This window comes from Rhinichthys klamathensis, unplaced genomic scaffold (assembly GCF_029890125.1).
Source record: "Rhinichthys klamathensis goyatoka isolate OS25496 unplaced genomic scaffold, OSU_Roscu_1.1 h1tg000281l_1, whole genome shotgun sequence".
In the NCBI taxonomy this organism is placed as follows: domain Eukaryota; kingdom Metazoa; phylum Chordata; class Actinopteri; order Cypriniformes; family Leuciscidae; genus Rhinichthys; species Rhinichthys klamathensis.
In genome coordinates, this window is record NW_026606800.1 from 3,173,533 (window position 1) to 3,187,636 (window position 14,104).

A 14,104-nucleotide genomic window follows, 5' to 3' on the forward strand; every position below is an offset into this window, starting at 1 on the left:
CTCCTTTCGAGATGCTTTTTAATGTTACTATCATGTGAATTTTAACTTGTTAATCTTGTCATGATAGACTGCTGGTTAGTTTGCTGACCTTGACTCAAGGTTGCTGACTTATTAAAGCACCTTTACACCACACACTTCAAAGCTTGATGATTTTTTTTATATTAACAAAAGGAAGGGAAAAAAACAAAGTACAGTGCATATAGTTTTGAAAAATGTCTAGTTGAAAAACCGCCTTGCCATGTCAAATTAAGTGAACTGCAGTGACTTTTTTATACTTTAATTTTTTTTCTTTAATTTTCCATTAATTTACCTTAATCGAAAATGTTGATCACTATGCCATAATCTCACCCTTTTTGGTGGCCAGTCACAGCACCTGAAATATGCGCTTTAACTTATAACTTATAACCTTATGAGGTGTCCACTTCCCTTTAATAAAATGTTAATCTACATCAGTGGTTCCCAGTCCCAAAACTAGCACTAGTTTTTATTAATAGTTAAGTTGGTATGAGCCACTACAGTCGTTCAATAATAAATAACACCAAGTGAAAATAGTGGCATTTTGGGGTTACGGAAACAACCGTGACCATGTTGAATACACAATACTAACAGGAACTTACTAAAACACATGGACGCTGATCCTGATGATTAGAATAAACATCCTACATGCATGCGAAGCCTTCCCAGCTAACACACGACTTACCAGATATGTTTTTTATTTTATTTGGTTCTTCACTTTTATTTCATGACTTACTGATTTAAAATGTAACTCTGTTGCATGCTCGTAATTGATAGTTAAGTGATATACAGCATGCGCCTCAGAGTACAGTATAATGTCTGACAGGAAAGTTCACTTTTCTAAGATGAGAGACTTTTTATTATAAATATTAGAATGAGACTGGCATATAGCCTTATCTTATCTGACCAGATACTGAAGAGGGACGCGTTTTAAATTTGTTTTTTTTAGACACTTCAAACTGTCGGAGTCGACAGCGTTCATGCCCATCTTTCAAACTTTTCTTTGACTGCATGATCCACATTTTCTCTGTAGACTTATTGTTAGCAAAAACAAACCAACCAATGTAGAAAAATACTTTATTTAACATTTGTACAAATGAAAAGCATTTTACAAAATGGAAAAATAGTTAATACTTTTGAGGAAAAAATTACATAAATAGACCTTTGGCTTTTGTAAAATCTAGCTGGAAAATTAAAAGCTTAAGATTTAAAAGACTGATGTGAAGTTCAAACATACTGTTGAGCCAACCAGTGGCTTTTAGTGCACAGCGAGTCGGTCATGTCAATCAATGCACACATTGCTTTTATATTCTCATATATATATATATATATATATATATATACACACAATTCAGCATGCTATCAGATATCACACTGTCCTGTAATGCACGATGACGAGCACCACATACATTCTCCATCAGGTTAACATCTCTTTGCCTGAGAATAAATATGCATTGCTTGTGAATATGGCTTAGCTCGCCTGCACCTTTATGACAAAGTTCTCCGAAAAAACTGTCTCTGCCAGTTATGGAAAATACCCTTCGCTTACTGTCGTTCAGCTGCATAGATTCTAAAAGGCACAGAACAATATTAAATATCTGCAGAAATGTGTAATAAATGCTGGTTAATGTGAGGTTGCATAGCACAGTATACTTGTAATATTTAGCTAATCAATTCCTTTACATAAAAAGAAAACTAATTCTAACGCTATGCACATGCACAAGATATTATGAGCACATTATGACAAAACCTCCATTTGAAATTCTAAACATGCTTAATATACGTTTAAATACGATGAGATTAGTCACAATACATGAGCAGTAAATTGACATTTGTACTGTAAATATTTCAAACATTCATCACCTCGATGCAAATACGTGTGCAGAGGTTGACATGACCGCATCTCTGGACTTTACATTATCAACTATAAAAAATATTCAGCTTGGGGTCAAAATGAACTTAAAGAGTTAAATCTCAGAACAACAACGAATGAAAGAAAAGTCTAAAAATACCTGAGTGAACAAGTTTTTGCATTGATTTCATTCATATTCCTAATTGTAACAAGGACTATATGTATTATCTGGAGTATATAAACTGTCAGGAGGTCACAGGAAGTGTGTCATCTGCAGAAACATTCTGTTTCCTGTCTGACTTAGGAACTCAACATGTGCAACTTGTTCTGAACTGAACTGTGCCGCAGCGCTAAAAAAGCAGCTCATATTTTATGCTAATTAAAAAGTTAAACGGTGTCCTTAATAGATTAACCTGGATTCCTTTGCTGTCTTTTATTTTTAAACGAAACATTTCCGCTAGTTTTTATGGAAGCGCAAATGTACTTCAGATGAGATGCAGAGGATCCTGAATGTCGACCTGCGACCTGTAGCTGTAGGGGAGAGGATGGACCAGCTTCTTTGGGTAAAAATGACTGACTTCATGAAGTTTGGAGGTACAGAAACAGGAACACAAGGCACTTTAGGACACCACTTGCTCTACTTTCCCTCAAAGACGACTGACAGGACCAGCAAGGCCTCCAACAGTCTCAATAAATATATTAAAAACGCATTCATTCAAACTCCTTGTCCACAAGAATACAAAAAAATAATGATCGTCTTGTAAAGACATCCTTGTAAACTGGATTCACAGCTTGGTCCAACCTTTAGTAGTCAGAAAGACCTTGTTTGTTTCTATCAGGATGACTTTATTCTCCCTTTACAAGCACTCTGTAGAGATGGAAGCCTCTGGAGTCGGGTGTCATTGCGTCACACAGTTCTCACCCATGTCCTGTGCGTACCGGTCCGAGATGACCGTCCGTAGCTCGTCAATGTCTTTCCTCAGCTGGCACACCTCCACCAGCTTGGCCCGCAAACCGTCCTCCATCAGCGGCTTCTCGCTCTCCTCCGCCGAGCAGCCCATCGCTGGAAAAAACCAATCGGGTATATTCATTCTATTGGCTGAGACTCTTTTTATGTGGGTACTTTATTTTAAATTACATGTCATTTGAACACGTCACATCATGTTTCACATATTACAGAAGCTAAATGAGTCGAATGAAACATTTGATTGATTCCAAAAAAAAAAAAAAAAAAATCTTAATGTTTTTCAAAGAAGTCTCATGCTCACCAACGCTGCATTTAGTTGATGAAAAATACAGTAAAACCTATAATATTAAATAGCAGATTTCTGTTTTAATGTATTTTCAAATGTAATTTATTCCTGTGATATCACAGCTGAATTTCCAGCATCATTACTCCAGTCTTCAGTGTCACATGATCCTTCAGAAATCATTCGTATATGCTGATTTGCTGCTCAAGAAACATTTATGATTATTAATGTTGAAAACGCTTGTGCTGCTTCATATTTTTGCGGAAACCGTAATACTTTTTTTTTAGGGTTCTTTGATGAACAAAGTACATTTATTTGAAATACAAATCTTTTGTAACTAACATATGTCTTTACTGTCCCTTCTGATCAAGTTAATGCATTTTTGCTGAATAAAAGTACTTTCTTTAAAAAAAAACCCCAAAAAACTGACCCTAAACTTTAAAAACAATAGCATTTTTTCATACTGTGCAATATAATGTTGTGATGCACTTTTAGCATTCAAAACGATTTATTTGTGTTCTATTTTAAATATTGAATTTAAAAAAAAGCAAGAAAGAATATGAAATTAAAATTACAAATGCTAAAAGTGACGAGATGCACAGAACTTTAATACCTTAATGTCTAATTTAAAGTCAAACAGGCTTATGCTGGATTACTAATAATGCCAATAAATAGTACTGTAAGAGTTTTATATGTTCTGAATAAGTATTTACATTTGATGCCGAGCAGCAGGGCCAGATTGGGCTCTTTGCCTTGAGCTCTCTGTGTAAGGACACTGCATAGGCCCTTAAGATCCAACAGACACAGGGACATCTCCTTCAACAGGGGCCCGGCCTCCTTCAGACACGGCCCGGGGCTCTCCTCGTCTGCCCGCCTTCCATTCTGTGGAGATAAAAACACAAAAGCTTTACACACTCCTCCCTGTGTCACACAGCAGGGGGAATCAGGACAGAGCCTTTAAAGGGACTTTCATTTTAAATCATGGAAGTACAACGAAGCCCTGGCTCGTCACATTCGCCACTGGAGCTTTGAGAGAATCGCTATTTTCACCTTCAAATGCTATTACGGACACAAAGAAGTGTTATTTCAGCATTTTACGCTCGTCCTCTGTAGTGTGGGAAGAACTTTTCAGAGTTTTGGACCGTAACGTTGATGATTAGGCTTATCCGAAGCAGAGTCCTGATACAGATTACCAGCGGAACACGTTCTTATTTCTCAGAGCACAAGAACGAAATCACAAGCAACTGTTTGTGCAAACTAGCCAAATCATTGAACAGTGAGAGGTGGATTTACACAGCGGGACAAAAGCAAGAGTGGAGGAGAAATGATGCCGTGAGCTATTGGGACGGTGGGATAAAATCTGCTCATTAGGAGGGAACTCATCTAACCTGAAGAGAGATTTTCTGTGCATTGTACATTAGGAGGACCAGTGTTATTGTAGTACCACTGAGAGACTATTACAGTTTTTATTCATATTTTGAATTAGATTTTATGGTCATATTTTTCATTTTATTTTCATTTTAATCTTAGGTAAAGGTTTAGTAATTTTAGTGGTTTTGTTATTTGACTTTTTTTTTATTTTTTATGTTTAAATATGGCTATATAGTTAATTTTTATTTCCGTTTTTAGTTTTACTTTTTTTTTTTTAGCACATCAAGTTAAAATGAATAAAAATGGGAAACTACCTGAAATGTTTTTTTTTAAGTATCTTTTTTTTTAAGTATCTTTTTTTTATGCTTTTAGTTTGTTTCAGTTATAATAATGACCCTGATTAGGACTATTAAAAAAAGGAATATGGACTTCAGAGAGGATGCACTTTTACACGTGGGCTTTAATAATAATCAATCAGCTTTGCAAGTACTAGTAATTTCACATAGCTAATAGTTACTCGACGTTTGGTAGATGTTTGCAACTAATTAGTGTCAGAGCTTCTAGAATTTCCCAAAAAATAAATAAGAAAAAACTGAGTGCACAGTAAAGGTCTATTAATGAGTCACAACAAAATTGCACACACAAATCTAAGAAAGAAATTAGACAAAAGCTACATCTGAACTCACATACTGAGTACCTACACTACTGTTCAATTAGATTATTTTATAAAGAATTTTTTTTTTTTTACTTTTATTAATCAGGAGTTCGTTAAATTGATCAAAAGTGACAGTAAAGACATTTATAATGTTCCATTCTATTTCAAATAAAAAAAAATATTCATCAAAGAACCCTAAAAATGTTTCAGTTTCCACAAATATTTTCACATTTGATAATATTAAGAAATGTTTCTTGAATATATAAAAATACAATATATATTAAAACAGAAAACAGTAATGTTAAATTATAATATTTCACACAAAATGTTTGTATTTTTGAGCAAATAAGTGCAGCCTTGGTGAGAAATCTTACCGCCCGCACTTTTTAACAGTAGCAAAACACATCTGTTAATGCAGATTTGCTTTAATGCAAAATATAAATCTTTGCTAAAATGTAACAAATATGGTGTAAAGCTACTTTTACGTAACAGTTGCTTGGAAAGGACACACTTTTTGTTTAACTTTCCAGGATCTGTGATTTAAAAATGATAGGGAACTACATTTTGAGGGAACCACATTACTGTCCACTGTGTAAGAATATATGCAGTCATCCTTGACATGGGATCTGTTACTGTATGCTGGGTCTCGCACAAGAAACCAAGTCAGACAATCCATGCTAATAATCTGGTGTGTCCCTGTTGCAGCTCTGTATGATGTGCGGCCTCTGTGCTCGGCTCCACTGTTGTCTCTGTGGATCACACATGACTGCGGCTCAGTGAAACTTCCTGTTCTCCCTCACCTTGAGACGGCGCAGAGAAAAATGACGTCCTGAATTCTAATAGCGCGCTGAGGGCCAGTTGGGTTATTCATGACTCGACTGCCACGAAAAGCAGGGCGGAGAATTTAATGACACAAAAATGAGCCTTCAATCAAGCTTCTAACTTGCGCCACAAGGCTCATCTGTATCGTTTAGGATGAAAAAGTCTTAGCAGCACTTTAGAGTCCCTTTGTGGGTGTTTTAGAGTGCCGTACCTGCTGAAGAGTTGTGGAGAGCGTTTCAAGTTCCTCCTCGCGTTCCAAGAGCTGTTTGCGGAGTTCCTGCGTGATCCCCCTCTCCCTCTGCAACTTCTTTTCCAGGGCCTGAAAGACAGCGGTTATGATGTGCATCCTTAACAAGCCTGCTTTGATTACACTATTCAACATAAGCATCAACATGCAAGACACCGTCCCATCATCCTTCCAAGAATAAGAGATAACAATGCAAACCAGTATTATTATCCAAAAGCTTCCAGAACAAAAGGTAGAAAATGACATCTTACCGACATCTCCAGAGTGAGCTTGTCAATTTGCTCCTTATGATTGTCGATCAACTGAAACAAAACCAAGAAATGGCAAATTACACAACTGTGAAGTTTGTATAATTTGAATGCACAGAGAAGGGAAAGCAGCTAATGAGTATCCAACATACCGGTGGAGGCCTTCGATACTGTTTAAAAAGCATCCCAAGACAAAAAGTGACTACTTGCATGAAATAAAAAAATAAAATAAAACTTAACAATTTTTGGTCACTTCCAGGGCTTGACATTAACTTTTTTGCTAAGCAGCCACTGTGGCTAGTGGTTTTCCAAAGTTACTAGCCACTCTGCATTTTCACATCGATACCATGGGGAAACACTGCCATTTAGATATGTTTAATATTATCTCATAATTAGCAGCAGGTATATTAGGCTGCTGTCACTTTAAGACCTGACGCACGGATCCTTTATACTGTTATACATGACCAATGGTATTTTTACATTATTTTGTGTGTATTTGACTGTTTAAGTGCAATAAATTTATAATAATAATAATAATTCATCACATTTATATAGCGCTTTTTTGGACACTCAAAGCGCTTCACATAGAAGGGGGAATCCCCTCAACCACCACCAATGTGCAGCATCCACCTGGATGATGCGACGGCAGCCATATTGCGCCATAACGCTCACCACACACCAGCTTACTGGTGGAGAGGAGACAGAGTGATGAAGCCAATTGGTATATATATACATGGGGATGATATGGAGGCCATGATGGACAGAGGCCACTGGGCAAATTTGGCCAGGATGCCGGGGTTACACCCCTACTCTTTCGAAAGATCTGGGATTTTTTGTGACCACAGAGAGTCAGGACCTCGGCTTAACGTCTCATCCGAAGGACGGTGCTCTTTGACAGTATAGTGTCCCCGTCACTATACTGGGGCGTTAGGACCCACACAGACCACAGGGTGAGCGCCCCCTCCTGGCCTCACTAACACCTCTTCCAGCAGCAACCTGGTTTTCTCAGAAGGTCTCCCATCCAGGTACTAACCAGGCTCAGCCCTGCTTAGCTTCAGTGGGCAGCCAGTCTTGGGCTACAGGGTGATATGGCTGCTGGCCAATTTGTACTTTATGTGTGCGCACAAAATCTGCGGGAATGAGTAAAATTATGCGCAAATGCGCTCAATCCCACGCCGAAATTCAAGACAATATTCATCCGGAGCAAATGAAATGAGTGAGTGAGGGGAGGCAGGTTTGTGTGTCAACTCGCTGTCAGAAAGATGAGAAAGCGAAGCTGGTATTGTGTATCTATTCTGCGGGAAATGAGTATTGGAAGCGTTTCGGTTATTTTAGTATCGATATGTATCAAAAAAGCTATATTTTTGACAACACTACATTGCACTTATTTCCGATGCCTTTTTTTAAGTCTACAATTTAAAAATGTATATATTATATATAAAATGTATCTGCCAAATTGGCTAGTAGGAGTGACTTTGTTACTCGCATTTGGCGGGTTGGAGGGTGTTAACGTTCAAGCCCTGGTCATTTCCATTGGTTTGGTTATTTCATAGTATTTATAACTTGAAATAGGTAGCTTTGACTAGTATGTTTGAACGGTTGAATGTAATCTAGACAGAATTTTTGGGCATCATATGTGGGAATGCGCATATGATGCCAAGTGGTGTCTAGGTAGGCAGCTCACTAGGTTTTAAATAATAAGAGAACAGAAATTCTTATATATATACACTGTCTCTTTATACCTACATGTTTTGTCTTTGGTGTAAAATTTCAATATATCAGTGACTTAAAGATTTATAGTATAATGTATTCTAATGAAATCTGGGCATAAAAGGAATTATGGAAACTGGACTGGTAAGTGTCATTAGGTGCATCATGGGAGATCAGTACCAGGCTGTTCTGGCTCTGTTGTTCTAGTAGCCGAGTGTTTTCCTTCTCCAGCTGCTTCAGGTCCACCATGGGCAGCCGTACTCCATCCTCTAAACACTTCTCCACCTTCTCTTGTAGGCTACAAAAAGATGTTTTACAGTACTCTTATCATTCAGCGAGTAAAGGCAGAGAGAAATCTCGACAGCTCCTTCATATATATCAACGCTGCTGTGGCCTTTCCAAGTTGAGGATTGGCCTGATTTCATCCCCATGTTTACATGTTTTAATAAGAGTACACAGCACTTTGATCTTCAGCTCACTTAACAAGGATTGAGCACTCTATATATAAAAAGTGGCTTTCAGAAAGAAACCAAATCAAAAGCAATGCTTCTGGCTGTGAGGTCGTCTCAATAGAGCGAGCGAGTAAGTGCAGTACCTTTGAACAGCAGCCACAAGCTCTTTCTCCCGCTTGGATTGGGTCTCGATGAGGGCATCTTTCTCCGGCAGCAGGGCTCGGTTCTCCTCCAGGGTTTTCTCCAGATGGGCTACGGTGTCCTCCAACGCCTGCTTCTTCCCCTGCACTTCCTGCAACTGAGTAACGGACGGAGATGAATACAGTAATGCTACTTCACATCAATGCTTTAACACTCTACACACCTTTATAAAGATTGTTTTGTTATGTTTATTCTGCACATAGTTCGTGCAATTTTATTTTGGATGTAATCATTATTTTTGTCTTGCTTTCCAGCAAATTGATGTTTAAATATGTACCATTACTAAATCAAGGTAAATTTAATTGAGAACAAACATTTTGTAAGACACAAATGCATTATTTGAATATTAGTAATTTAATATTTATTAATGATTTTATTTTGTTTATGGGTTTATTTTTCTTATCCAAGAAGCTTTCTTTTTTTTTTTTTTGTATAAACCTTACAAATTTTGTGAGATTTATGCTCAAAACAAGACAAAACTATTTGTCAGTGGGGAAAGAAACATAAAATAAATTAATAAATAAATGTTTTTTAACCATTTTTGGTCACTACATAATTCTCATACTTTCAATTGTGTTAATTCTTCTTTGATATCTTCACTAAGTTAAATTTAATATTGGCCAGAACTTTTTTAAATAAAATAAAATATATTAATTCAAGAGTTTTGCCAAGAGTTTGTCTTATACAAATTTATCTTTTTTTTATTCTGATAATTTTTACTAAAAGATGGAAGACTATTGATTAATAAAATGATTTTTGCAGTTAACTGTAATGTATTTAATCCAATATCACAGAAAATGTCTGGCTCAAAATGACAAGAAGAAAGGTAAGAAAAATATGACTCCAAACAATTGTTGGACTGTCAGATAATATTAATCCTCTTACGGTTGTGCATACTAGTAAACTGCACAAAAATAATGATTTAATAACCCACAAGTAAGATTATTCCCAAACATAATGAAGAGTGCCTGCTGTCACATTAGCAGCTGTTTGCGCGGATCTATTAGCAGAACACCATGGGGAATGGCACTGCTATGTTGGTTTAGGAGACGTTAATTATGCCCTCATTAACTGAACCAAGAACACTTTTGATTTTTGAGGCTGACAATCAGATTTAAAGTTGGATAAGTTTGTGACCAACTTGGAAAAGGTGGCATCTGAGGTGTTGGAATTGTAATCAGAAAAAAAGAAGTAGTAGTAATAAGGCAGTAATTAAGTGTTAAAAATAAGGATTTGATTCTCATTTTGATGAACCATAACGATTCTTAAATCCCAAGAATGGATCTTTTAGTCTGATGTTTTCAGTTGATGAATGAACAAAACTGAACTGATCATCTATACTGCTTTACTACTAGTAACAGCACAAAATAAACATGAATTAACATCAGAAGGTTTGTAATCACTCAATCAATGTTTTAACTGGAGAAAGACATCAACTTGAAAAACAAGGTCATCTAATGTTACATTTAACCCATTAGTCAGCTAGAAAAATTAACTCTAGAGAGGATCATTTTGATAAATATATGCACTATATTGCATATCTATTGTATTTTTACTAACCTGTTCTTCAATATTTAATGTTTTTAAATAAATCCATCATGTTTTTATAACAGGCACCATTTAAATATTTATATTTAGAAGAAATGAGTAGAAACATGTCATTAAAAAGTCATTATAACATTATTATTATATAAACTTTCTTATGTGTAATTTAAAAGTTAGTAGCCTGTACAGATCAGTTAATTTTAACCTTTAATATTATAGTAATGTACCAACTGGGGTTTCCTGTATAGTTTACAGCATTAGCTGAGACAATTTTTTTTTCCATGTACTGTAGCCCAATTAATCGATATCGAATCAAATTGAATCGAAACTGGAATTGAATCGAATCGCAAGCTTGTGAATCGAAATCGAATCAAATGGTGAAATTTGGGTCAATACTAGGGTTGGGTACCGAAACTCGGTGCCAATAGGGAACCGGTTCCGACGTAAACGGTAGTAACCAGACCGAATAAGAACGACAATTTCGGTGCCTGATTTCGGTGCCTGACTTAATTAGGCACACACGCACACACACACGCACAGTCTCTTCTGTCTCGCATGCGCGCTCTTGCTCGCAAGGTTTGGCTGCATTTCACGTGTAAAATTATGCGTCAGAACGGGTGTGCCGATAGTCTGAATCCATATAGAATCAAGCCAATTCATTGGCTGATGGCGCGGGCGCCGCCTTGACGCACTTACGTCGTCATATTATGTTGGCGCGCGCGCGCCATCTGCTCCTCAGATTTCTTTGCCGAAAAAGGAAGCTGGTCGGCAGCGCAAGGAGCTTGGCAGCGTCTCGTTCTCTATTGAGAGAACATATGTTACACCAGTAACCAGAGATGTTCTCTTTCATAGGTTCACTCAACGCTGCGTAGCTAAGAAGCAGTGGATTTGTATTTGTAGGCTGCTGTATCACGTGCCGTTTGAACTGACGCGCTACAGCGATCTGTCACATTTCAAAGAGCCAAAACGTTATTTATTGTGTGAATCTCGTAAAAATATTGACAGAATCTGACAGCTGTGGATTTGTTTCATATCAAAAGTAACCTTCTCTGTCGGTGTCAGTGTCCTCTTTGTCCGCGATTTTTCTCTGCGTGAGAAAATGGATGTGTGGCGTGCGTGAGAGCGTGTGAAAAGGGTCAATTGCGTGAGTCTCACGGTCAATGCGTGAGAGTTGGCAGCTCTGCCTGCTAGTAATCTCTATTAATCTCCAGTATTATTACATTGTTTGATACAATATTGTTTTATTTGATATGTAAATGTGAATTTTTATTTTATATTGGTTTTATTATTATTTGTATTTATATTGTTTAAAGATTTAAGTTAATATTGTGTCCAGTTTGGCCCTGTAAATAAAAGGGTATTATTTTTTGATAAAGTGTGTGCGGTTTCGTTTTCTTAAGTACCGTTTCAAGAACCGTTTAGGCACCGGAACCGTTTAAAAAATACCGAGTAGGTACTGGTATCGGATAAAACCCAACCGATACCCAACCCTAGTCAATACCCAGCGCTAGTGGCAATGATTTTGGAGAATGTAAAACACAATCACTAGTTTTGCAGTTTAGGACTTTTGCACGTACCTGCTGAGCCTGTGTCTGGACCTCGTCCAGCGAGGGCAGGTCTGCCAGGTACTTCTCCAGCGTCTCGATGCGCTGCTGCTTCTCTTGATTCTGCTCCTGTTCACGCTGGCATTTCTTCTTCAGACTGCTGATGTAACGGTCACGTGTTTTCATCTGTTCGGAAGCACAGAGCATATTTGTTCAGCTTCAGTAGGGCATGTGAAACAATTGGTCTTATTTAGTAAGCGTGCGTACGCACTAATTTGAGCGTGAAATCTGTGTACGAACGTTTTCACGAACGAATCATGATTCACCTCATACTAAAATGTATTGTAAATACACAAAAATGTAGGAACAACCGAAACCAGACATACGCAAAAAATCACATATTCAAAATGGCCGTCCGAAAATTACATTTTATCTAGAGATATTTCCTCTTAAATTTATTTAAACAAAAACAGAGAGAAAGAAAAGCTGTGTTATAGCTCGAGCTGTGAGGTTCCTTAGCTTAAAGATGTAGATACGCATATGCACAGCTGGGTAATGACAGGGATGTAATCTGGTTTTAAAAAGCTGTGTTTTATGCAAAAGACCAACCTTGGACAAGCAGTCGCTCATTTAGAAAACAGAAAATTCATTAACATTAGAATAGATGTGCGAATGCACGTGTCGTGTTGTGAATTAGACATCGTTTTTTTCCTTCTGATTGTACAAATACTAAGTAATACATGCAATTATTAGTGAATGAGACCCCAAATTTTCAAACATTTTGGTACCACGGACCTGTAGGACCATTCACATGTCTTGAATTAGAAGTTCTAACCTTCTCCTCTAGTTTCTTGATGTCTTCGGTGTATTTCTGTGTATTTTGTTTGAGAAATTCGCTGAGGTGGATGACCTCCAGCTCTGCCGCAGCTAATTTACGCCCCAGCTCACTGTTCTCACAGCACAGTGGGCTCAGTCGCTCGGGCAGCTGAGACTTCGGACTCTGGCCGGACACTGGACTGTCATATGGAGAATCCTAAAATGGTGGAAAGAAGCACTTTTTTTAACTGCCATTGTAAAAGTATTTTCTCTTATTTAATTCATTTTAATGAGACATACCTTGGCCTTGAGCAGATACGAGTCATCATAGCGCCCCCTCTGGTTTTGGAGGACTTGTTGCGCCCTTATCTCGTTTTCCCTGATCCTGGCATGAAGCTGAAGGATTTGCTGCTTTTGCCTAGAATTCGCAAATCAGTAAGACACTCAGTATTCACTTAGATCATATTGGTGTTCACAGTCTGTTGCACAGCTCTGCTTTAGAGCACTTCTTTGGGGTACCATGCGAAGAATTTGTTTCAAAAACAAGTACGCTGAAAAATTCCTTTTGAGAGTGAAGGACATGCTTGCTGGAGGCAGTCGCTGTGATGTGGGAGGCACAACTGCTTTCATAAGAATGTTTTTACACTTGTAATGACATTTTAAAGTGTGCTTGGTTTGGACATTTTCTGCCTTAGAGCAAAATAATAGAGAGTGTGTGGTTAAACATTCCTAAATCAAGTTCAGCATACTAAATACCAGCAAAATCAGGGAACTGATCGCAACATCATCTTGTGGTACATCATTTTGTATCCATTAAAGGTGCTGTAAGTAAATTTTTTGAAAAATATCCTTTTAACATGATGGATATCACTGAATTCATGGTTCTGAAATAGGACAACTGTCTCTGTGATAAGCCTAGACCAGGGATAGGCAACGTCCATCCTGGAATGCCGCTGTCCTGCAGAGTTTAGCTCCAACCCTGATAAAACTCGCCTGCCTTTAGCATTTGTAATACTGAAGACATTGATTAGCTTGCTCAGGAGTGTTTGATTAGGGTTGGAGCTAAACTCTGCAGGACAGCGACACTCCAGGATCGACGTTGCCTATCCCTGGCCTAGACTATGTGGCCAAATTTTTCAATAATAAACACACACACACACACATTCCTTACAGCAAGTTTAATAAAGTAAACAAAATTGTAAATGAGCGAAATATAAATGGACAGCAAAACTGGATTTAGAAGCCTGACAAAAAGGAGACTGATGCCCAGCTAAAAGCGTGCTCGTTTCCTCATGTGTAATTCTTGGCAGGGATATGCAGGGTGTTTGTGTGTGAGCAGAAACAGCAGACTGAACAGTGGCCGTCTGCTCTGTGGC

At 37.7% G+C, this 14,104-nt stretch overlaps 1 protein-coding gene across 3 annotated transcripts in view; it reads right to left on the reverse strand.

Annotated features, from left to right (window-relative positions):
* Positions 1 to 2,599: 2,599 nt before the first annotated feature.
* Positions 2,600 to 14,104, reverse strand: part of cep85l (centrosomal protein 85, like) — a 76,117-nt gene continuing 64,612 nt past the window's right edge. For all 3 annotated transcript variants that reach the window (XM_056269128.1, XM_056269127.1, XM_056269126.1), the window contains exons 5-13: positions 13,029 to 13,146; positions 12,748 to 12,945; positions 11,946 to 12,098; positions 8,766 to 8,920; positions 8,351 to 8,468; positions 6,464 to 6,514; positions 6,177 to 6,284; positions 3,831 to 3,999; positions 2,600 to 2,930 (exon numbers count right to left, since the gene is read on the reverse strand). In XM_056269128.1, the coding sequence (XP_056125103.1) occupies positions 2,767 to 2,930; positions 3,831 to 3,999; positions 6,177 to 6,284; positions 6,464 to 6,514; positions 8,351 to 8,468; positions 8,766 to 8,920; positions 11,946 to 12,098; positions 12,748 to 12,945; positions 13,029 to 13,146 (1,234 nt within the window). In that variant the 3' untranslated portion in view covers positions 2,600 to 2,766. The remainder of the gene's footprint in view (positions 2,931 to 3,830; positions 4,000 to 6,176; positions 6,285 to 6,463; positions 6,515 to 8,350; positions 8,469 to 8,765; positions 8,921 to 11,945; positions 12,099 to 12,747; positions 12,946 to 13,028; positions 13,147 to 14,104) is intronic.